The sequence below is a fragment of the Podarcis melisellensis genome (assembly GCF_964234715.1).
Source record: "Podarcis melisellensis genome assembly, chromosome: 5".
NCBI classification, from domain to species: Eukaryota; Metazoa; Chordata; class Lepidosauria; order Squamata; family Lacertidae; genus Podarcis; species Podarcis melisellensis.
Window position 1 is genome coordinate 5,034,561 of NC_138537.1, and position 25,769 is coordinate 5,060,329.

The 25,769-nt window shown below is 50.1% G+C and overlaps 1 protein-coding gene across 1 annotated transcript in view; it reads right to left on the minus strand.

The window, feature by feature from the left end:
- Positions 1–25,384, minus strand: part of ECEL1 (endothelin converting enzyme like 1) — a 49,571-nt gene extending 24,187 nt beyond the window's left edge. Inside the window, exons 1-2 of the mRNA XM_081911453.1 lie at positions 25,303–25,384; positions 22,509–23,673 (exon numbers count right to left, since the gene is read on the minus strand). Coding sequence (XP_081767579.1) covers positions 22,509–23,273 — 765 coding nt within the window. The 5' untranslated portion in view covers positions 23,274–23,673; positions 25,303–25,384. The remainder of the gene's footprint in view (positions 1–22,508; positions 23,674–25,302) is intronic.
- Positions 25,385–25,769: the final 385 nt, after the last annotated feature.

Here is a 25,769-nt window from a genome sequence, read left to right on the forward strand (position 1 = left end):
AATACATCAGGCACAGAGGAGTGAGGGGTCCTCTTTTTTCCCATCCTATGGCTATGTCCATGCAAAACGTGCAGCACATGTGAGGAACCTTCGGCCCTCCAGATATTGCTACAGTTCCCATCTTCCATTACCATTGACTGTTCTTGCTGAGGATGGCCGTGAGATGAATAACATTGCTTCTGGCAGAAGGGAAACTGCAGCAATATGGAAACGGTGGTGCAGGCAAGGAAGAGAAAATGATTCCTTCTTTCGCCCCTAATTCATTCTGCCCAGGGCCGGTCCTACTCTTAGGCAGAGCGAGATGACTGCCTCAGGTGGCACATACTGGGAGGTGGCGGTGCCTCTCAGCTCTTCATCCTGAGTTCCTGGACCACAACTTTCAGTTGGAGAAGAGAGTTGTGTGTCATGCAACTCGCCCACCACTTTTATATCTACCCTCTTACTAGCAGAAAGTGAGGAGGAATTAAAGAACCTTTTAATGAGGGTGAAAGGGGAGAGCACAAAATATGGTTTGAAGCTCAACATCAAAAAAGCAAAGATCATGGCCACTGGTCCCATTACCTCCTGGCAAATAGAAGGGGAAGAAATGGAGGCAGTGAGAGATTTTACTTTCTTGGGCTCCATGATCACTGTAGATGGTGACAGCAGCCACGAAATTAAAAGACGCCTGCTTCTTGGGAGAAAAGCAGTGACAAACCTAGACAGCATCTTAAAAAGCAGAGATATCACCTTGCCGACAAAGGTCTGTATACTTAAAGCTATGGTTTTCCCAGTAGTGATGTATGGAAGTGATAGCTGGACCATAAAGAAGGCTGATCGCCAAAGAATTGATGCTTTTGAATTATGGTGCTGGAGGAGACTCTTGAGAGTCCCATGGACTGCAAGAAGATCAAACCTCTCCATTCTGAAGGAAATCAGCCCTGAGTGCTCACTGGAAGGACAGATCCTGAAGCTGAGGCTCCACGACTTTGGCCACCTCATGAGAAGAGAAGACTCCTTGGAAAAGACCCTGATGTTGGGAAAGATGGAGGGCACAAGGAGAAGGGGATGACAGAGGGCGAGATGGTTGGACAGTGTTCTTGAAGCTACCAGCATGAGTTTGACCAAACTGCGGGAGGCAGTGGAAGACAGGAGTGCCTGGTGTGCTCTGGTCCAGGGGGTCATGAAGAGTCAGACATGACTAAACAACAACAACAATTACTAGCACTGAAATACAATTTAGCAGTCAGTTCCGTTAGCCCGCTCTCTGTGAAATGGGTGGGCGACATTTTGTTCTCTGCCTCAGGCAGCAAAATGTCTTGGGCCGGCCTTGATCCTACCTCTTAACAGTGGAGGGGAGCATCTCCCACTGGGTCTGGTGACATCTGACCAGCCACACTTGGAGGCCCCTGAATCCAGTTCTTATTCTGGCCAATTTTAGCATATCTAGGTGCCTTTCCCACTCATCTCTGTGCCCTTTGCCCTCTTTCCTCTCCAAGATATTTTCATTTCCTGTTCTCCAGCCTCTGGCTCCTTCTCTGCTGGTTGCGGGAGGTGCTTCTTGAGAGATGCAGAGATGGCTGGCCGCTGATGCTTAGTTTCTGAAAGGAGAGGTGCTGGGGTCTAAGCCCCTTGTCCAGCCTGCGCCCAAATCCCAGATTTAAATGTGCTCCTGTCCATGCCCTACTTTATCCTCTCGAGGGCTCAAATAATGACTGTGAGAAATGAGACTTAATGATCACAGGCAGACGAGATTCTTAATAATCTGGTGGGAAAATGGATTACAGGATCTGGCTGCTGAGTTTTTGGACAGTACAATAGATGGTGGTATGGTTTGCACAGGGGTGGGGAGCATCTCATCATTGTGTAGGAGAAGGCACTCTGCACATGCTCAGGGTTTACCATTTCTTTGTGTGTGTGTTTTGCTTCAAATGCCTAGCACCCTTGCCAGTTTTTAAAGGCGTAGCAGGTTGCATCTCATCAATGCACAGGGAAACGGCACTCTGCAAATGTTCGGAGGCTACCAGTTTTTTGAATATGCTGTAAAAATCTATGGTCAAATAGTTTTGCACATGAGGAAGTTACAACTATTTTATAAAAAATTATTTAGAAAGATGTATATACCACTTAAGCAAAATTATATCTAAGCAGCCTACTTAATGCATAGGGGAAAGCACTCTGTTCAAGCTCAGAGGCTACATCTTTTTTTTTTTAACTCTGTCTTTTTTTCAAATATTCATGGCTGACATTATATTATTGTTTCACAATTTAGAAGGGTTCCATATGTTAAGTTTATTGTGGAAGTGAATGCAATGCTTCTTTTTTTTTTTTGCAATAGCCACAGGACATCATCCTGATGAGAATGCCACCCCAAATTCTTGTTTGTATTTTTAATGCCAGATTTGTCCATTGAAATGGTACATCTGGATTTAAATGGGAAACTGAAATGGGAAGACATTTTGATGAGGATCCTGTTGTGTGGATGCTGTGGGAAAACTTGCATGCTGCACCAAGTCCACAGTAAACACCCGTCAGGGCAATAAACACACTTACAGTGGTACCTCGGGTTTCATACGCTTCAGGTTACATACGCTTCAGGTTACGCACTCTGCTAACCCAGAAATAATACCTCAGGTTAAGAACTTTGCTTCAGGATGAGAACAGAAATCGTGTTCCGGCGGTGCGGCATCAGTGGGAGGCCCCATTAGCTAAAGTGGTGCTTCAGGTTAAGAACAGTTTCACATTAGGAACGGACCTCTGGAACGCATTAAGTACTTAACCTGAGGTACCACTGTATTCTATTCTGAGGAACACCTAGACCAGGAAGTCTTTCCCTCGAGTAAGGAACTCGAAAGGCGGATGTGTTCGCCTGCACACAAAGGAACTGGTGGGGATCTCAAGCCCAATATTCCTTGCCAGCTGACAAGCCCCACTGAGCCCCCTCCTCCCTCCCCACCTTCAAATCCTTCTTCCCCACCACGGGATGCTATTCAGACAAAAGCCTCCCCTCTCAAGAAACAATCAGCTAATGGTGGCGGCAGCTTGTTGCCAGGAAGAATCAATCACAAGACCAGTCAGATGCCCTGAAATAATTGATTTATTCAGATCACTTTGTTGGCCTCACTTGCTTTGAGCTCTGGGAAATGAGGTCCTGGGGACTGAGACGGGTCCTGGGTCTCTCTGGAGGGTTGGCGGTGAGAGACCTGCCAAGTGTCCGTGTTTTCCAGGGACAAACCTAGATTTACAGGAGCCGTCCCGGTTTCTGATTTGATCCCAAAGCATCCTGGTTTTCCTTAGCGTGTTCCTATTTTCACTGGAGAAATGTTGGAGGGTATGCAGTTATCTGAAGGCAGCCCTGCTTAGGGAACGTTTTTTAAAAATGTTTATTGTTTTACAGTCGTACCTTGGAAGTCGAACGGAATCTGTTCCCGAAGTCCGTTCGACTTCCAAAATGTTTGGAAACCAAAGCGTGACTTCTGGAAGCTCCTGCAGCCAATCGGAAGCCGCGGAAGACCCGTTGGACGTTCGGGTTCCAAAGAACGTTCGCAAACCGGAACATTCACTTCTGGGTTTGGAGCCAAAATGTCTGAGTACCAAGGCATTTGGGACCCAAGGTGTGAGTGTATTATGTTTTTATATGTGTTGGAAGTCGCTCAGAGTGGCTGGAGCAACCCAGTCAGATGGGTAAATTAGTAAAGTTATTACAGAACGAGATGTCCCTATTTTCATCAGAGAAATGTTGTAGGGTATGCGGTGATTGTGCTTGCATGACCTTCACGGCCTAGGACCCTCGTACCTACGGGATCGCCTCTCCCGGTATGCCCCACGGGGGACCTTAAGGTCCATAAATAGCAACACCCTAGAGGTCCCGGGCCCTAAGGAAGTCAGATTAGCTTCAACCAGAGCCAGGGCCTTTTCAACACTGGCTCCAACCTGGTGGAACACTCTGTCTCATGAGACCAGAGCTCTGCAGGATCTGATTTCTTTCCGCTGGGCCTGTAAGACAGAGTTGTTCCGCCTGGCTTTCGGCTTGGAATCAACTTGATCCCCTCCCCCTCTATCCTTTCTCCTTTCTCCTTCTGTGATGGAACTCCTATTTGGGGATTTCCTTGGCTTTTTTTCTGGCCCATGTAGGGATAGTCTGGATAGTTGGCCTTGGTGAAGATTTGACGTTTTCATCCCCAAAAAGTTTTTGATTTGAGTTTCCACTGAAATGAGGCTGCATTTTAATGTTAAATTTTAATCTTGTTTTTAAGTTGCATTTTAATCAATTGTTTTATACCTGGCGTTAGCTGCCCTGAGACTGGTCTTGGCTGGGGAGGGTGGGGTATAAATTATTATTATTATTATTATTATTATTATTATTATTATTATTATCATTATCATTACTGTAATTTGGGCCACGTCACAGAACCATAGAATCGTCGAGCTGGAAGGGCAAGGCTTTTGTGTCGTCGCTTCCAGTTCTCTGAGAGCTCTAGCTGTGTTAAGGCCCCCATCCACAGAGGTGCAGCCTGGGAGCGCTGGACTCCATCCCTCAGAGAGCAACAGGTTCCGAGACTCTAGAAACAAGCGGTTTTGTGTCAGTGTAGCCCAGAAGCCCCAATTCTGAACATGGTTATTATCTACATGATATTTGAGAGAGGAGGGTGGGGGAGAAGCCAAGCCTGATGAGGAACGGTTGAAGGAGCTGGGTATGTTTAGCCTGGACAACAGGAGACTGAGAGGAGATATTACTGGAAGACACAAGATCTACCCACTTTGGAAGAATGGCAGATGAAGGTGATGGATTACATGGAATTGGTGGAAATGACCGGCAGGATCCGAGATCAGGGAGAAGAGTCAGTGGAAGAGGACTGGAAGAAATTTAAAGACTATTTACAGAGACACTGCAAAATTAATGAATTTTAGAATAATGTTGGATTGAAATTAAGTGGTTTCTAGCTGTAATGGGTTAAAAGAATATGAAAAAATGGGTTTATATAAGTAAAAATTCAAGATTGTAATAATTTAAGAATAAAGGTTTGGGTAGTATAAAGAGAAAAAGAAACTGCTGAGCTAATAAATTGAATTGGAATACAAAAAAGGGAGGTATGAGGAGGTCCGAGAAACAAGTAAATGAAAAATAATGTGATGGAAAGATTGATTGTTTTTAACAATTTTTATTCTGTATTTTTTCTTTTTTCTTCTTTTATTTTTTGTAATGCAAAAATCTTAATAAAAATTTTATTAAAAAAGAAGAAGAGAGGAGATATGAGAGCCAAATATCTGAAAGGCTGTCCCAGGAAAGATGGAGAAAGCTTCTTTTTTCCTGCTCTGGCAGGTAGGACTCGAACCAATGGCTTCAAGTTAGAACAAAGGACATTCCAACTAAACATCAGGAAGAAATTTCTGTCAGTAAGAGCTGTTTGACAGAGGAACGGGAGGTTGTGGATTTTCCTTCCTTGGAGGTTTTAAAGCAGAAGTCGGGTGACCATCTGTCCTGGATGCTTTTGTTGCGATTCCTGCATTGAGAGGGTTGGACTAGATGACCCTTGTGGTCCCTTCCAATTCTGCGATTCTCTGATTCTCAGTAGCTCTCCACAAGTCTTGCCCTCCTCCTGCCCCCTAATATTTTATTTTTCTGTCAGAAATTTAGCATGTGGAACAAAGCTTGTCCCCTCAGCAGAATATCCCCCCCCCTTACTTATTTTTTGGCCCGCATGTATTGTCGCACAGTACTGCATGTGCGTGTCAGGTCATGTGTTTAAGTTCTGGGTAGCAGGCAGATTTAGAAATTTGTGTGTGTGACAAATTGCAGAGGGATCATCCGGTTAGGCTGCAATAGATTGCAATGGATGCTTTGAAGTCATTTCGGCACCAGGTGTAGGGGGGGGAATCGCCCACCCCCGCCCCCTCCGTCCTGCCCTGTATTTTGCTAGAACAAAGGTGTTGTATCTCTTCAAAAGAACACCACTTGGCGTCAAAACCTATCTGAGATCCTGGTTAGATACACCCTTCCGGAGTTTAATATCCTCAAACTGTGGAGCCCGGACAAAGTTCGGGAATGGATCCTGGAGAGAGACGCTCTGTTAGATATCACAAAAATACAGAACCCAGGGTCCTCCCACTGGTTTCCCCGACTGAAAACAGTCAAAACCTGCGCCAATTACTTGGCGAATATCACCAATCCCACCCTTCGGAGAGCTTTCACCATGGCCCGTTTTCAAACCATTCCTACGGCCTATCTGTCAGGCAGATATGCAAAAATCCCAGTAGAGCAGCGTATATGTCCTTGTCATATGAGAACCAAAGAGGATCTCACACATTACATGTTGTATTGTCCCATCTATTCGGCCTTCAGGGATGCGATGTTACAAACCATTCCCAAATCAATAGTCAACTCTGAGGACCAAGTAAAGTTTTTACTGGTGGACGCTGATCCACGGATTTCTCACGTGGTAGCGGTCTTTGTGGTGAAGGCTATGAAAACTAGAGTATGGTTCCTGGATGAAAAGGGGAGGTCCCTCCCATTGCTCTCCTAACCTGTTGCTGTATCTTCTTTCTTGAATGGTGGGGGGTTTTTTTGGGTAGTTTCCTTGCTGGGACAGCAAGGCTTGAATTTTAGCTTATTTTTATAATTTTATTGTTTATCTTTTAATAATGTTTTATGGTATTTTGTGTAAAGGCATGGACCTCACAAATTTAATAAACTTGAGAACAAAGGTGGCAACCCAGGGCCTAAGTCTAAAAGAACAGAGCAAGGGACAGGACCGCCAAACAGCGTGCGCAAGGCTCCCCTCATTCTGAGGGGGGAGGAAAGGCCCCATGTCACTCATAGAAAGAAACTTTGGGCGCCTCTCCTCTGCTCAGAATGGCAGGGGGCTAAGTATCTGATCCTGGCATCCTGCAATGCATTTCTGAAGCAGAGTGCTAAGGAAGGAGAGGCTGAGCCAGGATCTGAGCAGGAAAAGCAAGCCTGCAGGTTTCTGAAAGAATATGGAGACCTTTCACAGGTACCCTAGCAGGTACTGGAAGGTATACTGCCCATCCTGTGGGCACCACGTTGACAACCCCTGCATGGGTTGTTGTTGTTTTGCAGGCCAACCTTCTACTGCTTCTTGGTAGGACCTCCCCTTTTCCTGCGTGACCCACACAACTACAGCAGCCTTTCTCTTGCCAGGCTGGTAGCGTTACCCAGTGGGAAGGGTTGGGAGAAGTGCTCCCCGCTTCAGCATATGGCTGTCATAACCCTGACAGCTGCCTGCATGTAATGGATGGTTTGATTCTCAGGCCCACGTTGAATTCTCGGTGCAAGGTCAGAGGCACGAGCGCGGCTGACATCGCCGGGTAGGAAATGAGCCTGCAAGCTCCGACTTGGATCCCGTTCAAAATGTAAAAAGCTATGGAGGGGAGAGAACCAATATTATTCTACGAGGCCGTGATTAAGCCAGGAATGCTACAGAGACAGGGAGCAATCAGGACAAAGAGGCGTCCAGCCTGGAGAGGACAAAGGGGACACAGGTGAGGGAGAGAGGCAGAGAGTGATGGAGGATCCCTGCAAAGCGAAAGAGGGTACAGATACCTGACAGGGGCTGACCCCTCCCCCCAATTGTTTAATCTCAAATGAGAAATTAAATTAGAGAGGGTTCCCCATGCAGGGCTCTTTGAATTATCACTGTTTGAAATTATCTGGGTTCACAGTGATTAAGAAATTCTATCTCAGTTGCAAGGAGGGGAAGGGAAAAGTCACAGCAAGAGTGAACACTTTTTTGTACTTAAAATATTTCTCCTAATGCTTGACCAGGCCCATGACCCATTGGTCATCACTGCCTTCTGCGAGATTGAATCCCACAGTTTATGCGCTACACAAAGATGTACTTTCTTTAATCTGTCGTGAATCTTCCAGCATTCAGCTTCACTGATGTCCACAGGTTGTGGTGTTCTGAAAGCTGGGGGGAAACTTTTTTCTATAGACTTTCTCCCTGGCATGACTTCCCTCTGCTCACCAATCACCCAGCAATACACCCCCTAAAACGTCCCCTCCCCACCCCATGCAACAGCCAGGTTCGCTTGTCCCCTTGCCAGCCCCAAATTCCAGGATTGTAACATGGCACTACAAATCCTCCAATGAACCCTGCGTGATGACAGCCTTACATTTCTATGTATATAGGAAGATAGAGCAGGCTTCTTAGCTGAATTGGTACAGCATAAGACTCTTAATCTCAGGGTTACGGGATTGGGCCCCACTTTGTTTAAAAGCTTCGTGCATTGCAGGGGGTTGGACTCAATGACCCTCATGGTCCCTTCCAACTCTGGAATTCTGTGATTCTCCAACCTGCAGAAGCTCACCAGCTGTTTTGGACTAGAGCTCCCAACAGCCCTAACCAGCACAGCACTGCATGTATCAATAGTTTTTTTGCATACATCATCTTGCTGAAATCCTTACTCCATCCCTATAAGGTAGGTGAGCATCATATTGCAGACTAGGGGAGGGGAGAATGAAAGTCTGCTCTAAGGCTGCCTTGAGAGTCCATGCCAGAGGGAGAATTCAAATCAGGCACCTTCCCATTTACAGCTCAGTCTCTTAACACTCCTGCCACACTGTCAGGCTGTAATAGTTGGTCACATCTCCCAGCTTAAGCAATTCAATGCCCTGTCCAGTAAAAGCAACCCATGAAACACAGCGAAGCCGTGTGTCTGTCCATTATCGTCTCTAACAAAGGACTCTCCTTTTTCCTGTCCTGTGAATTGGAGTCAATTAATCTTGACATAAGGCTATTATGCCGTTTCAAGCAAAGCTGAGAAACCATCATCTAACAGCAACGATGATGGATCTCGCTGGCTGTGTGACTGCAGAGGCGCTCGGATCCAGACAGCCGGGAAGCTCACTCAAAAGCCTTCGGAGGAGAGATTTGGAAAAAGGTGTCTTGACAGAGGCAGTGTTTGCCCGTGTCAGTCTGTCAGCGCGTGACACCTCATAGGGACAATGCAACAGAGACGCAAGCAAAGCCTAATCTGTTTAAAGCTGGAGTTATTTGCTTCAACCTCTTGCAAAGCTCAGACCTATTTCCTGGATTGCCAGCTTATTTAAACTGCTCCAGCTCCTGTGCATTTAACAGAAGCCTGGGGTGAAGAAGATTCCCCAGCACTCATCTCCGTGCGAGGGAACGGCTTCCTTGCTGAATGCCTGTTGGTTGTGCTGCCGTTAAAGGCAAAGGAGCTTATCACTTCATTCTTTCATTTACTAAATTTATATTTCACACTTCCTCCCCAAAGAGCTCAGGGCAGCAAACACGAAAAGTCAAAACAAGGGTAAGGAGAGGGGGAGACACCCAAAGTTACACCCAGTGATCTGAGTATTTGAACTTGGGTATCCCCATCCTTATCTAACACTCTGACCAAAGCCTTTGGTACCCGGCTGATGTTGGCTGCATTGGCTTCTGCAGGGAACAGGATTCTGGATTGAATGGGCCAGCCGAAAGAGTGGGGTCATTTAGCGTCACCCTGCAGAACAGGACCAGCAACTCAATCTGTGATATGATAAAGGTAAAGGTAAAGGGACCCCTGACCATTAGGTCCAGTTGTGGCCGACTCTGGGGTTGCGGCGCTCATCTCGCTTTATTGGCCGAGGGAGCCGGCGTACAGCTTCCGGGTCATGTGACCAGCATGACTAAGCTGCTTCTGGAGAACCAGAGCAGTGCACGGAAACGCTGTTTACCTTCCTGCCGGAGCAGTACCTATTTATCTACTTGCACTTTGACGTGCTTTCGAACTGCTAGGTTGGCAGGAGCAGGGAGCGAACAACGGGAGCTCACCCTGTCGCAGGGATTCGAACTGCCAACCTTCAGATCGGCAAGTCCTAGGCTCTGTGGTTTAACCCACAGCGCCACCCGCGTCCCTTCTGTGATATGGTAGCTGTCTTCAAATATCTTAAAGGCTGTCTCGTGGAAGATGGAGCAAGCTTGCTTTCTCCTGCTCTGGGTGGTGGTGATTCTCCCTCATCGGACGTTGTTAAGCAGAGGTTGGATGGCCTTATCTGTCAGGAATTCCTTAGCTGCAAAACCTGCATTGCAGAGGGTTGGACTAGATGACCCTCGGGGTCCCTTCCAACTAGACAGTTCTGTGGTTCAATCTCTTAAGATCCCTTAATGGGTGAAATTGTAGGCTGGCCAACATATGCCCCCAGCCACGCCTGCATTCACACACGCACTGAGCTGCTCTACTCCAGAGGCTTTTATCATAAGCGCCGTGATTTAAGGAACGTTTTAAAAATCCTGAGATGGGCAATAAATCCAAGAGAAATCCAGCTCTCCTGTAAACCCAATTTCAGTCCCCCTTGGTTGGGTGGCACAGAGCAGTATAACATGTTGACACGTGCTCAAGGGACGCGGAGCGGAAGCAAAGAACAACCCCACTTGCCGGCCCCGTAAATCTTTAGATTTATGGCCATTTGGGGGCAGGCGGCCCTCCGCTTCTCCTCCCGCACATTAATGCAAACAATCCAGGCAAAAAGCCCCGCAGGCGCAGAGCTGTCCCAGGACACAGCCTCTCCCCGTTTGCACATACACATTTCCCATCACTTGGGGCTTGTCTGCACATCCATGGGCAGATGTGCCACAGTCCCACCAAAGCCACTGGGCAAGACGTTGTGCATCCCTTATACGTCCATCCTCCTCCCACCTGGGAGGTGCCAGAGGGCTGCAGTGCATAGATGGCTGTGGACAGTTCTGCAACTGGGGAACCTGTTGCCCTGCAGATGACTCCAACTCCCATCAGCACCATCCAGCATGACCAGCGGTCCAGAATGATGGAAGTTGTAGTCCAACAATATCCGGAGGACACCAGCTTGGCGGCTGCTACTCCTCCGGAGAGTTTGTGGGCTCTGTCTGTCTCGAGAGACAATGGAGTATGCCTGCAGAGGTGAAGCCAAACCTCTGAAGAATCACAACGCCTGCTGTGGCTGCAGAGGGCGGCAACTCGTAATTGCTGCCTCCCGTCTTGTTTTTTTGCTGTATTAGCAGTGACAAAGTGACTTCACCAGGGTGCAAGTCTGGGCAGTGTGTCTGGAGGTCCTGGGATGCCCCGAGGACAGGACCCGCCTCTTGGCCTCCCTGATGTGGCCTGAAGGAAATCAGAGCAAGACATTTGGCACCAGCTTTGCAGCAGGAGTTGCCGGCAGGAGGCGTACAAGACGCCATCCAACCACTCTGGATTTGCATAGGGTAGTACTCCTTAGCCTTTTCTTCTCCCTAAGATGTCCCACAAGGTAGAGGCCACATAACACCAGCCTTAAAAGACCTACATTGGATCCCAGTACGTTTCTTAGCACAATCCAAAGTGTTGGTGTTGACCTTTAAAGCCCCAAACAGCCTCGGCCCAGTAGACCTGAAGGAGTTTCTCCACTCCCATTGTCCAGAACGGACACTGAGGTCCAGCTCTGAGGGCCTTCTGGCGGTTCCCTCACTGTGAGAAGTGAAACCACAGAGAACCAGGCAGGGGGCCTTCTTGGTAGTGGCACCAACCCTGTGGAACGCCTTCCCGTCAGATGTCAATGAGATAAACATCTACCTTACTTTTAGAAGACATTTGAAGGCAGCCCTGTATTGGGAAATTTTTAATGTCTGATGTTTTACAATTTTTTATATATGTTGTAAGCCGCCCAGAGCGGCCGTGGGTGGAGTATAAATAATAAAATTGTTGTTGTTGTTGAGGATCAGGGAAGGACCTCAACAGTGGGTTGACATGACAAGAAAGGGGATTTGTATGATGGTAGAACAGACCTTTTCTGTTGTCTTTGATTTAGCAAGCAGTTCAAGCTACTTCTTGGGTTCAAAACAATCTCCACCAGCCTGACAACAGCCACCAGCAGCTTCAGCCAGCTTAGAAGATGTTCACTCATAAGAATGTAAGAAGAGGCTGCAGGATCAGGCCAGCGGCCCATCTAGCACAGCATCTCTCAGTGACCAACAAGATGCCATGTGTGGAGCCTGAAAGCAGGACCTGAGCTCGGCACTGACTCTCTGCACCTGTGATTCCCAGCAAACGATACTCAGAGGCCCCACTGCCTTTGACAGCAGAAACAGGACATGGACCATTGTTGTCTATGAATTTATCTAATCCTCTTTTATAGCCGCAAAAGTTGGTGGTGATTCCCAGCAACTGGTATATTCAGAGGCACAGTGCCTCCAACGGCAAGACTCCTGATTGATCAGGTTAATTGATCAGGTTAATTAAAATAAATAAGTAAGTAACCCACATGCTAATCGTGGGCTCCATCTGAGAAGCTGCCTTGCCCTGTCTCACACAGCGGGAGAAGCCTCTTCCAAAATGCGCCTGCCCCATTTGGAACCAAAGGAAGCATTCCCCTCCAAAACTACAGCTACGGTCGCATGCAAATGTCGCCGTCTAATCTAGGGTTACCTGATGTTCCCGGGGACAGTCCCCAGATTTGCAGATCTGTCCCCGGGAAACATGGCAGCGGCAGCCTCAGCAGCCCAGAGCCAGCCTGGTAGCGCAGTGGGCTCTGGCTGGCGTCAGGAGCTGCTCGCTGCTCGCTGCCACTGACGAAGGTGAACCGGGGATGTCCGGCGGGACAGATCTCCTGCCCCCTTTATTTGACAGATCGGGGGAGGCTCAGGAGTCGCAGGTGGGCGGCCGTTGCCCAGGAGGGGCGCAAGGCACGCAGTTTCTCTGCCAGGCAAGGTGCAAAGCCCTTCTTTTGCACCCTGCACAGTTTTTTAAAAACTGGGCAACGGTCGCCTGCCCATGACTCCCAAGCCTCCCCTGATCTGTCAAAACAAAGGGGGAAGGGGGCAGGAGATCAGGGAAGGCTTGGGAGTCATGGGCAGGCAGCACGCCGTTGCCCAGTTTTTTAAAAAACTGTGCATTTATGTTTCACAGGGTGCGAAAGAAGGGCTTTGCACCTTTTTACAATATGCATGTGTGCCTGGGCCCAGGGTCTTTTGCCTCACCATCCCCATTACTGACTCCCTGTTGCTACTCAGCTTAAAAAAAAAAAAAGTCTCCCCAGATTCATTGAAAAAAATCCTGTAACCACAGTCTAATCAATTAAAACTTGTTGGCTTAAGATTTCCTTAATTGAGTGGCAGCGGCTGTTAACTGCCTTGGGCAGGGAGCCATTTCCATGAGAAGATTGGCAGGTGGGGTGAGGTGCGGAATAATTCTCCCTCTTGCGATCCCCTCCTGGGAAGTGCGCCCAGGCAGAGGGGCCCTATGGTACCGAGGACAAACTTTTGTTTGAAGGCTGCTGCCCAGCCCAAGCCTGGCGTACAGGTGAAGCACCCTAAGGAGGGAGGACGTGGTGGCAGGGGTGGCATTTGAAGTAGCTGCCCGTTCACAGTGGGCACCTGGGAAGCAGAACGATCAGGCACACCCAAGTCTCCTGGTCACAGCCCAGTGGCGTAGCATGGGTTGTCAGCACCCGGGGCAAGGCAAGTAATTTGCACCCCCTAACTCGTGGATTTGTGCCCCCTAACCCTAACCCCCAGATGTTGCGCCCGGTGCGGCCGGCCCCCCCTGCACCCCCCACGCTACGCCACTGTCACAGCCTTCAGACTAAACATCAGGAAGAACTTTCAGAGAGCAAGAGCCGTTCAACAGTGGGATGGACTCCCTTCGGAGGTGATGGACTCTCCTTCCTTGGAGATTTTTAAGCAGAGGTTGGATGACCATCTGTCAGGGATGCTTTAGCTGCAATTCCTGCATTGGGGTGGGGGCAGGCTGTTAGATAACATTTTAGAATCTACAGTACTATGGTTCTATACCTCAGTACTGTTTACACTGGCTGGCAGCAACTCCCCAGGGAGTCTTTTTGCAAGCCCTACCCAGAATGGAACCATTCCCAGGACCTTCTGCATGCAAGGCAAGTGCTCTACCCACTGAGCAACAGCCCCCCTGCATCAGGAGAGTCCTTTTGTTGCTGTCCTCCTGAGCACATACATGGAGGCTCCCTCCCTCCCTCTCCTCCTCCTCCTGCCTTTGCGAATCCACCGCTAGTCTGGAAAATTGCCTGGTGTGCTGCTTTTGCTAAACACTGCAATTACGGGGAGGGAAATTGCCTGGCGAAGTTTCCCCTCCCGCCGAAGCCCCGTTAATTTGGGCATAAAAGAAGCGCCTCCGCCATGCAAATGAGGGCCCTGGCGCCGCACACCCGGCAGCACCTCGCGGGCCCAAGCAGGCAGTTGTTAGTGCTGGCGGCTGGTGAGCGAGCCGGCTGTGGCTCCCGCATTTTCCTCGCTAAGCCGTGCTTGGGCAACGGGCCGGAAGGCCAGACGGCGGTCTCCTTGTCCGCGTGGCAAATGTCAAAACACACACACAGAAATAAAGAAAGAAATATGCCAGCCACTTCACCAGGGGAACAAATTGCTGGGGTAATGGAACAAACTGTGCATTAAATGTGTGCTCTTTGCATCGCTCACCAGCTTTGCACTTGAAAACCGGCTGGGTTCTTGGGGGTTGGGGAGGAGAGGGGCTGGCAGAAGAGGAGGTCCCTGGCCGTCATGCCTACAGTCTTGGCCTTTCCGAGCTATCGATTAGCGCAGCCTTCGTTAGCCAGGCTTTGAAATTGTTCGTTTCATTTATTTCACTTTTCTGAAAATGCACTCCCTTCCTCCTGGTCCTGGCTCTGAGGCCTTTTCCTTGGGGAGCTTCACAGGCAAGAGAAACGATGAGCGCACGTTCCCGCATCCTCACGACGTGGCCCTGGTCGGCAGCTTTCTAGCCACAACCCATTTCCTACCCACCTCCCTATAATTTGCCCATTGCGGAGCTTTTAAAAGCTCACACGCCCCGTCGGGAAAATGAGAGGCAATAAGAGAACACAGGCAAAATAGTACAGGGCTGGTTTGCCAATGACCCAGGTTAAGAGAGGCTTTGGCAGGGGCAGGATAGCACCTTCCTGTTCTGGCTCAGGTCGTGAGCCAAAAGTGCTCCTGCTCCTGCAAAAGTGTTCTGTCTCTGCTTCTTGTGGGAGTGAGTTCCACAGCGTAACACTGCAATGTGTGAAAAAGCTCCTTTCTTTTATCTGGCCTGAATCTTCCAACATCCATCGACTTCTCCTAGCATGTCCCATCTTCCAAAAACTTTTTAAAATCTACAAAAGCTATGAGAGGGGATCAAAGAGCTGGTGGCAGAGCAAGCACACCACCTGCAGAAAAAGCCCCCAGATTCAAGCTCTACAGTTAAAAAGCAAAAAATGTGCAAAAACTCTTTCTGCATTGAGGGGGCTGCTGTGCCTCTTCAGACATCCTCCTTATTGTGCATCCATGATGATTTGCATCCAGGATGGAAGAGAGCCTGTGATATGCAATTGGTTTGAACCCTCAATACTGTTCACACCTGTTCAAGGACAGACACTCTGCTTCCTTTCCAACCACTGCATACCCTGCAAATTCCTGCTGAAATCCTGTGATCCTCCGCACTGCAAACATTGCAGTGACAAATCTGACATCAGGAATCACAAGACAGAGAAACCAGTAGGAGAACACTTCAATCTCCCAGGACATTCTATACAAGATCTCAAAGTAGCTGTTTTACTACAAAGGAATTTCAGAAATACACTGGAAAGAGAAGCTGCTGAATTGCAACTTATTACCAATCTTAAAACCATGGAGAGACCTGGTCTGAACAAAGACATTGGATTCTTATCTCATTATACATGACAAAGCCATTTTTCACCTTCTCACCCCTTGCTTTTTCCTGTAAGACCTATTGCAGTCGTTAAGAGTCGTCAACAGGCTCATCACAGCTATCTGCCAATCACCCATTCCCACCACCCTTCTGAGTAATACCCCTCCCCACCTTCTCACTATATAGAAGGGTCTGGTGACTTCTGTTTCAGTGTATCTGAAGAAGTGTGCATGCACACGAAAGCTCATACCAAGAACTAACTTAGTTGGTCTTTAAGGTGCTACTGGAAGGAATTTTTTTTGTATTGCAGAGTGTGCTTTCGTTGGCCCGCTCTTATCGCTCTGTAGCGCAAGAGTGCCCCCACCCCAACCAAGACACAACAATACGGCAACACTGGGGAAGCACTGCAGAACAACTACTAAAGCGGAACGTTGTGTTGTGGACAGCCTAGTACAAATCCGGCACTAACTCACTACTATTTCATCAATGGCAAATGGCAAAACACATCTGCAAAGAAAGACGCCAGTCTGGGCTGCAGTCAAATCAAGACAAGAAGGAGTTTCTGTGTTGCAAACTCGCCTCCCAATTAACTGATGGCTTGCTCAGATTTGCCGTTCTGCCTGGAAAGTAACCCAAAGTCAGGTTCCTCATTTGCAAATACACGTCGCTAATTGCCGCGGGAAAGCATCGACCCAGCCGCTGATTGTGATGCATCAATTACAAATCTGAAACCTCCTTTTCTTAAATTGGAGTGTTCTCCTGTGGTAGATACTGTAAGGTGATTTCTTGATTACTGCTGCGAATGTAAATTTTGGGGGAGGGTAGGGAGGCATATCTTGTCTTCCTGACAATATGGTAAAGGTAAAGGGACCCCTGACCATTAGGTCCAGTCGCAGATGACTCTGGGGTTGCGGCGCTCATCTCGCTTTACTGGCTGAGGGAGCCGGCGTACAGCTTCCAGGTCATGTAGCCAGCAGGACTAAGCCGCTTCTGGCAAACCAGAGCAGCGCACGGAAACACTGTTTACCTTCCCGCCGGAGTGGTACCTATTTATCTACTTGCACTTTGAAGTGCTTTTGAACTGCTAGGTGGGCAGGAGCAGGGACCAAGCAACGGGAGCTCACCCCGTTGCGGGGATTTGAACTGCCGACCTTCTGATCGGCAAGCCCTAGGCTCTGTGGTTTAACCCACAGCGCCACCCACGTCCCATCCTGACAATATAGCCTCACAATATTGCCAGGAGCTCAATAATCATTTGAAAAAATTGACAGCCCTTTTTAAAAAACCCTCCCACTATTCTGCTCCGGGGGGCTGGAAGAACCCCCCACAAGAGGGGTGCCAATGTGAATAAAATATGGGGGGCAGGTAAGCTCTGCCCCACATAACTGATCACAAGACAGGTTGCGTACACACACCAGTTAAATGGCACTGCCCATCAACTTTGGGGTCCCTGGTCCCCTCAAATATTTTATGGGGGGGGAGGGACCTTGGCCCTTAGGAACTGGCTCCTGTGCCCCAGAAACAGTGCAATGGGGAGAAGAAGGGAAATGGTTCTGTCCAGCAAGCAGAAATACTTGCAGTGATGGAACAATCTTAATAGCACGATGGCAAATTCCCTCCAGATCTTCAATAATTGTTGGGAAAACTTTGGCCAGGGAAAGAGTGGCACGTACACAAAGCAACTTCTTTCTTACCAGAGTGAAAGACTATGGAATAAATGTCACCCTCTGGTTTTCCGTCCATATTGGCTGACCCACTCACTTGTCTTCTCTGCAATCAAAGCCAATTGCATAATCTTACGTCCATTTGTACAGGGCAAGAGCTGTGGGAGACTGCAGCCACTTTCCCCCTGCTGGCCACATTTGAGGGGTTGGATGAGGCCGCCCACTTGCCCATCACCTGACATCACGATGATGATGTTGGAGTCCAGCTCATAAGAACCTAAAAAAGAGCTCGGCTGCTGGATCAGACCAGTGTCCCATCTAGTCCAGCATCCTCACAGTGGCCAGGCAGAGGCCTCCATGGGAACCGCAAGCAGGGCCAGAATGCAACAGCCCACTTGCGGTTCCCAGTGTGCTACCTCTGAGAGTGGAGGGAGAACCTCATTTCACGCCTCATAGCCTCTGGTGGCCTTATAACCCTCCAATCCCCGTTAAAAGCCACCCAAGTTGGTGGTTGCTATCCCTGTGTCTTGTAGAAGTGCATTCCATCGTTTAACTTTGCGCCGTGTAAAGAAGTTCTTCCTTTTGCCGGTCCTGAATCTTCCACTGTTCAGGTTCACTGTTCTGGATGTTCTAGAGTATTGTGAGAGAGAAACCATCCCTGTCTCCACTTTCTCCATGCTGAGCATCGTTATCAAGCAGCTCTGTCGCGTCCCTGCTTCCTTGACTCTTTTCTAAACTGATACGCACCCAAAATGTTGAAGGCTTCTTGCAGTGGCCAGCCAGACGTCCCAGGTTTCCTGCAAGCAAGACCTGGGCATGGCAGTCCTCTCCTCACCTGTGTTTCCTGGCAGCTGGTATTCAGAGGCACATTCTGCCTCTGGCCGTGGAGGGAGAGCCTGGCCGGAGAACTCCTAGCCATCAGCATGGGCAACTGCTGGTGGAAGTTGCAATGCAGAGGACCACATCCACTTCACCCTTGTTTCTTTTGCCATCTGGTCAAGGATTAAGATAAGGCTCGCCTACACAGAGCTTCTCCTGCACAAGCACCCCTAGGGTGAACCCCACAAACTACGTTTGACCAGAGCCTTGCCTAACTTGCCCACCTCATCCCACTGCAAGATGGCGGCAATGCAGGATCCGCCTCGTCTTTCAGAGATGGAACTGGGAGCAGGAGGTGCCCACCCCCGTTCTGATGCACCCCTCTCCATTCCACTAGGCTCCCTCCACCGAAGTTATTGTACATTTAGGAGAGAAAGAGCTGGTTGCCAGAATTCACGTGAACCGTTCATTGTTGTGAGGTTAATTTGAACATGGACAGAGGTAACTGTTTCGAGCAAAGTACACAGGCAGTACACAGATGGTTCCAGTGCAAATATGCCCTTAACCCAAAAGGAGTGCACAGGGCAGTCCATTTTTTGTTTCGACTTGTTTCTCATTTTTTTCCAAGCTTAAAAGTCCAGTTCTCCACATTTCCGGATTTTACATTTTATTTTACTTTATTGAAGCCCTCGCAGAAAACTGCCAGCATTTTAGTGTACTACCTTTTTCTATGCAATTTGTCCAACATATGCAATTTTTTTGCAAGCAATCTTCTTTAATATGAAAGCATTTTTGAATATTACTTCCGCAAATGTATGCATTTTAAAAAAACAAACCAAAAAACCCCACATTCTCCTAATATGTGTAGCTTTGTGCATATTATTTGCTTGGAGAACTGCATGACAAAATTTGGAGAGAAGTGCGGAATTTGAAGAATGGCTGTGCTACAGCTCGATGGTATATGGATGAAGTGGATTCTCTTCAAAAGGGGATAGGAACTGAATTTCACCTCTGTCCCTATAACCCCCATGCAGGTAATTCTGTCAAGTCTGAAGGACAGGACATGCATCACACAACACACACACACACTCTGCAACCCATGAGCTTTACGTGATTGCCGCACATGCATCTTGATGTTCTCTCTTCTATGAAAGTACCACCCTGATAGATGGATAACCAATGGCAGGGGAGCTCTGTGACTCTTACTGACCTGCTTGCACCCGAAGATCAGGAGATGAGGCCTTGAGGGTGCCTAGCCTGGATGAAGAACACGGGTGCTGTGAGCCTAGGAAAGGGTCTTTTCAGTGCTGGCTCCTCATAAGTGGAACTGAGGTGCCTCTGACCCTACCTCACGTCTCCTACCTAGGCAGTTATCTTTCCACAAGCACCAACATTGATGCCGAAATCCAGCATCGCCTGAGCTCTGCGAGTGCAGCTTTCTCCCGATTGAAGTGCAGAGTGTTTGAGGACCGGGACATTCGCAGGGAAATCAAAATGCTTGTTTACAAAGCTATTGTACTTCCAGCCTTACTGTATGCCTGTGAAAACATGGACCACTTATAAACGCCATCTCCAACTCCTCAAAAGATTCCATCAATGGTGTCTCCAAAAAAAATTACACATCACTTGGGAAGACAGGGGAACTAATATCAGTGTACTGGAAGAAGCAAAGATCACCAGTGTTGAAGCAATGATTCTTCAACATCAACTTTGTTGGACTGGTCATGTTATGCAGATGCCTGATGATCGTCTTCCAAAGCAACTATTCTATTCCGAACTTAAAAATGGAAAGCGTAATGCTGGTGGTCAACAAAAGAGGTTTAAAGACGGTCTCAAGGCAAATCTTTAAAAATGTAGTATAAACACTGACAACTGGGAAACACTGGCCTGTGAGCGCTCCAGTTGGAGAACAGCCTTTACCAAAGGTGTCATGGACTTTGAAGACACTCAAACTTAGAATGCAAGAGAGAAACGTGCTAAGAGGAAAGTATGCTTGGCAAATCCACACCACGATCAACTCCCACCCGGAAACCAATGTCCCTACTGTGGAAGGACGTGTGGATCCAGAATTGGCCTCCACAGTCACTTACGGACTCATTGTTAAAACCGTGTTTATGGAAGGCAATCTTACTCGGCTACAAGGGATGGTCAAAGAAGAAGAAGTTTTAGTCGACTGGTTCTGATGCATCTGTTTTGGCAGGCACTCGGAGGAGGAGGAGAGACCTGGTGGCCGCTGCCACTATTAGGAACTGCCCTTTTGTGATTTATTAAATGTTTTTCAGGGCTGCATTATTTCATGGATTTTTGAAATCCCATTTGTCTGCTGCAAACTGCCCAGTGGCTTGTGTAGCAGCAGGTGGCATTTAAATTATGGTATATATATATATATATATATATATATATATATATATATATATATGCACGCACAAGCACTGTGTGTGTGTATGTGTGTGTGTAGTGTCCTACATGCTTCTATGACTGACCTTTAGCCCATACACATTGCATTCATTGCTCAGTTGGTAGAGCATGAGACTCTTAATCTCAAGGTTGTGGGTTCAGGGCCCATGTTAGGCAAAAGAGTCCTGCGTTTCAGAGGGTTGGACTAGATGACCCTCGTGGTCCCTTCCAACTCTACAGTTCTATGATTCTGTGCCTGCTTCATTTTCACAACACCCCTGCAAGGTCGCTTGCCTGATTCCCTTTCCACAGGCTTTTGGAACAAAGGCTGAGAGATAAGAGTTTTGCATTATCATTGCAATGAATTCATTTGCTACCCTGAACTGCTTTGTTAAGAAGGACAGGAGATAAATTGGAATGATAACAATAGCACACATCAGGTGCTGTAAGATAAAGGGTCTCGGGGAGGGAGTGTCGCCTGAAATCAAATCCAGGTGCTTTTATTAATCTCTTACTTGGTTTTCATGAGGAGGTGGGGACAGTTTAGTATCTCTGAATGGCTAGAAAAACCATCGGTTGCCAAATGGCACAAACTGCCTGTACCTGAAAACGACAGAATCTGGGGAATTGCTGGTACAGAAACATAGAATTGTAGCGTTCGAAGAGTCATCTAGTCCAAAGCAGGAATATGGCAACCCTTAAGCTGAAGACAGGCTTTTTGTTGTCGTTCCTTTTCGTACAGACATCAGAAGCTTCCTTACGATACTGAGTCAGCCCACTGGTTCCTCTACAATGACTGGCAGCAGCTGTCCAACTTTTCAGGGTTTCGGACAGGAAGACTTTCAACCCAACCCTACCTAGAGATGCTGTTGGGGATTGAACCTGGGACCTTCTGCACTCCAAGCAGATGTCCTGCCAGGAAGGTACACTCCTTCCACAAGGTAGCATGGAAATCTTCCTGCAGCAACTTACCCCAGTCTCTCTTATGCTCAACAGGCTTAGCAGGTGTCTGTATTGCTGCAGAAACCCATTTGTCTAGAGCTGAGAGCGGGGCAGAAGAAATTGGTGTGTGGGTGTGCCTTGCCAGAGGAAGCACATCCTCTCGCGAGCCACTTTTGGCTGCCTCAGAAACGATTGTCTGACTTCAGCCTCGCTGAATATGTATGACAGAGGGAGCGGATAATGAACACTATGAAAGGGACGTCTTCCTTTTGTTAACTCTTGGAAGATGAGGTGCAATACGGCTGTAAGTGCATATAATAATAGTTGAATTATGCGCCTGAGTCCCTCCCCACCCTCCTCCCTGCGATCTGATGTTTCCACTGAAAATGCGCGGCTACGAAGCGGATAAAAGAATAGCAATGAATCCCAAAAGTGCACTTGTGCAGCAAAAGTGCACCTCTCGCAGCAAAGACAACAAAAGTGCCCAGTAATGCATGCACAAAGGCGGGGGGCGGGGACGGGACACATGTGAGGTTGCAAAAGGAACAAGCCCACATGAAAACATGTACCACGCATGCATCAGAGGCAGTGAACCAGATTCGGCCACTAGGGGTTGACAAAGCCGCACATGTAAATGGCTCCGGGCACACCCTGGAACACCGCTGAGACAGAAGGACCAGCGGTCCAATTCTGGTACGAAACAGCATCCCATGGCCCCTCCTCAGCTCAGTTGGTTGAACACGAGACTCTTGATCTCAGGGTTGTGGGTTTGAGCCCCACGTTGGGCAAAATATTCCTGCATTGCAGGAGGTTGGACTAGATGACACACGTGGTCCCTTCCAACTCTGCAGTTCTATCATTCTATGATCCAGCTTAGACCAAAAGGCTCAGCCCAGTGTTGAATTTAGGGCCATTCCCCTGCACAGGCCGCTGAGCCACATTGAGAAGATCCACCACTGAGAAGATCCATTTGGGGGCACCAAATGTTGGCCTGGCTGAGGGGGCCAGGATACCAAAGATGACCCAAGTCTGCCCCCACTCAGTCTCATTTCCCACCAACAGCGGGGTCCCACTTACCCGGATAACGTAGCGCGAGGAGTTCTTGTCGTCCAAGTTGACCGTGAGGGAGAAGAAGACGGCCGTGCTGTAGACTCCCTGCGTCTTGTACAGGAGCTCGTTGAAGTCCCATCGCGCCTGCCTGGCCGTGGCGGCGGCCATGTCCCAGCCGCCGCAGTCCTCCAGGACGTCCAGCATGGGCCGGGCGCCCTGCTGGTCGATCTCCGCCATGTCCAGGCAGGAGCGGAAGAATTCCTTGACCTTCCGCTCGGCCGAGGCCTGGTAGGGCCTTCGGATGGGCCTCAGCAGCAGGCGCCGCAGCTTCTCCTCGTTCTGCTCTCCGATGGCGGCGATGATGCCGTAGATGAGCTTGTCCTCAGGGATGGCGTGCCGCCGCAGCCAGCCGCCGCAGGCGAAGGAGTAGAAGTCCTTGCAGGGGTCAATGGTGTGGTCAATGTTGCTGGCGACGAAGCGCGACACCTTAACCAGGGCTTTGCGCTCCTGGCATCCCTTGAGGCAGTAGGCGTCGTATTCGAGGGCCACGTATTTCAGAACCAGGATGCAGCCGAGGATAATGCAGAGCCCCGCTGCAAAGACCAGGCCCGAGAGGAGGCAGATCTCGCGCCGGCTCCAGCGGGGAAGGCCGCAGCGAGGCTTCTTGGGCACCGTAGCGCCCAGCTGGAGGTTGAACCCGTTGGGCAGGGTGCCGCTGCTGCTGTACTTGCTGACATACCTCACCTCCTGGAACTCGTCGTAGTGCGCCGTCAGAGAGTACGTCTTCTCCATCTTCGCGGCAGCGGATGTTGGGCTCTCAAAGTTAAGGGGCGCCCTGTGCGATGCTAAAATCCACTCCCGCCTCTGTGCTTCGTTCTACGGCATGGTTGCGGTGCAGCCGAAACAGTTGCGCTACCCTAAAACCGTCTCCGCTGGCAGGCCAGAGGGGAGCTTGGCGGGCTGGCTGGGGACAGGGGCACAGAGGTCACCGGGTGGCCATGATGGCGCTGCGGCAGGAGATTCCAGCAGGGGGCGTTTAAGGCAAGCGACCAGGCAGGTAGCAGCAGCAGCAACAGAAGTTCCTGATTTGGAAGCACCTCAGTCCAGGGAATCCCTCGCGGGACGGGGGCATCCACGCGCACGGGGAACAGGTGGAGCCGCTTATTTTCCGCGGGGAGAGGCGGGGGCTGCTCTGCAAAAAAAACAAAACAGCAACACACATACAGTGAGATGTTTTAATTAGCGGGAGGGAAGAGAGGCGCCTCCATATTTTAGAGCATCCTCGGGCGCGCAACGCGCAATAAGAGCCTCGTCGGGAATCGTTCCCCGTCCGCACAGGGAACTGGTGGGGCGGGGAGCGGGGAGAGGAGCCTGATCTCACGCCCACCTCCCCGATCCAGCCCCGCCAAACTCTCCCCACCCTTCCTAAACTGCAAACTCCCTTCCATGCTAAAGCCCATGAAATTACGCGCCCGCCAAAACTGCCCCCCAAACCCCCACTCCGGGAGAAAAAGAGCATTTTTAGCGGGACAGACTCCATGGAGAGGCATTGCCCGGGGCTGCAAGGAGAGTAGCAGCCGAGTCCCCCAGCTCCCGGCGGGAAGAGACGCGCGCCTCTTTGGAGACGGGCGGGGGGGCGCTTGAAATTGGGACCAGTTCATCGCGACCACCCTTGCCTTTGAGTCATTTCTCCCTTCCAACTAGGAGATGATCCGATGGGGTTTTTGTCTTTCGAGGAATGGGTCTCGCTATGGGTGATCTAAGGGGGTGTGTGGAGGCGATGCGCCCCCCCTCTCCACATCTCTAAGACCTCGCCGGCTCACAAAGACTTTCCATCGCGGAACAAGGGGAAGGAGGCAGCGGGCGGAGAGATCCGACCAGCCCTGCTACATCTAACTTCCCTGCAGCTCGGGTCGCCCCCATCCCATAACTTGAACTTGGGGGGGGGGCGATACATAGATCTCCCTTCTGGGGTTTGGGCACCGCCGATCGTCTCTTTTCGCCTCGTCTATGAAGGCTTTTCCGCCCTGCTTGTCTTTCTTACGCGGCTGCTCATCGGGAGAGGCAGAGAGGGAGTCCCAATCTTCCAGGACCAGCGCCAGAAGCAATGGGGGGTTTTTTGAGGGGGGGGGCGTCTGGGACCTCCAGCTTGCCAGGGCTTTTCCTCCTCGCCTTCTCCTCCTCCCAGGCAGATTTGCAGCCGATCCCAAAGGAGGAGTGGGGGGGGGGGAAGCTAGCGGGACCCCACGACGCCCGGCCAGCCATGCGAATTGGGGGTGGGGTGGGGGCACGCCGGTGGAAGGCGTGCCGGGTCCGCGCTGGGGAGGGAGCGATCCTCCAAGCCTCGCCAACTTTCCAGCTTCTCTTCTTCCAGAATAAACGGGGGGGGGGCGTTTAATTCGCGGGGGCCCCTCCGACGTGCCCCCCTTCTTGGGGATGAGCGTGTGCGCCCACTCACGGTGGGAGGGGGGAGAGGAAGAAGGTGGTGTGTGCCCCCCCCGGTCCCATTGTTCGTGGCCGCCTTCCCCCAGAGCGCAGCGGCTTCTTCTTGGCACAGCTTTGGGGGGCTCAACAGCTCCCCGTCCCTCGAACCGAACCCGACCCCCCCTCCCACTTTGGGACATGCCCGAGCACCGCTGCCCACCCCTCCCCGTCCGGCCGCCTCTCCGGTCCGGATCTGTTGCGCTCTCCACGGCGCAAAGAAAGCAAGCCCGGAAAGTTGCAGGAGCAGATCTCTGGCTCCGGATCGGGATAGCAGGGGGTGGGTGGGGGGCGCGTCTTCCTTTCTTGAGACCCCCACCCACTCAAAAAGAAAGCTTACCTCCCCTAAAAAAGAAACCAAGTTGCGCGGAGCAGAACCGGTGCGCCCCGGACCTCGCTGCCCAGTGACGGTCGCGCAGTGGCTGCGCCGGGAGGCAGAGCTGGGCGGCGGGGGGGAGCGTCTCTCCCCTCTCCCCCCTCCCGGGTCCGATCCCCCCTCCCCAAGTACCTGTAGTCAGAGCCTCGGGTCGCCTGGCTCAGAGCTGCCGCCTGCCTGCCTGCTTGCTTGCCGGAGGAGCCGGCGGTGAGGAGGGGGGTGTCTTCGCCTCAGCCCCTCTTTGCGGGCTCCTCCAGCCCGACCATCCCCTCCCCCCTTGGAAGTGCGGGAGAGAGAGAGAGAGAGAGAGAGAGAGAGAGAGAGAGAGAGAGAGAGAGAGAGAGAGAGAGAGAGAGAGAGAGAGAGAGAGAGAGAGAGAGAGAGAGAGAGAGAGAGAGAGAAACCCGCTCGATGATTATTATGCAAATGGC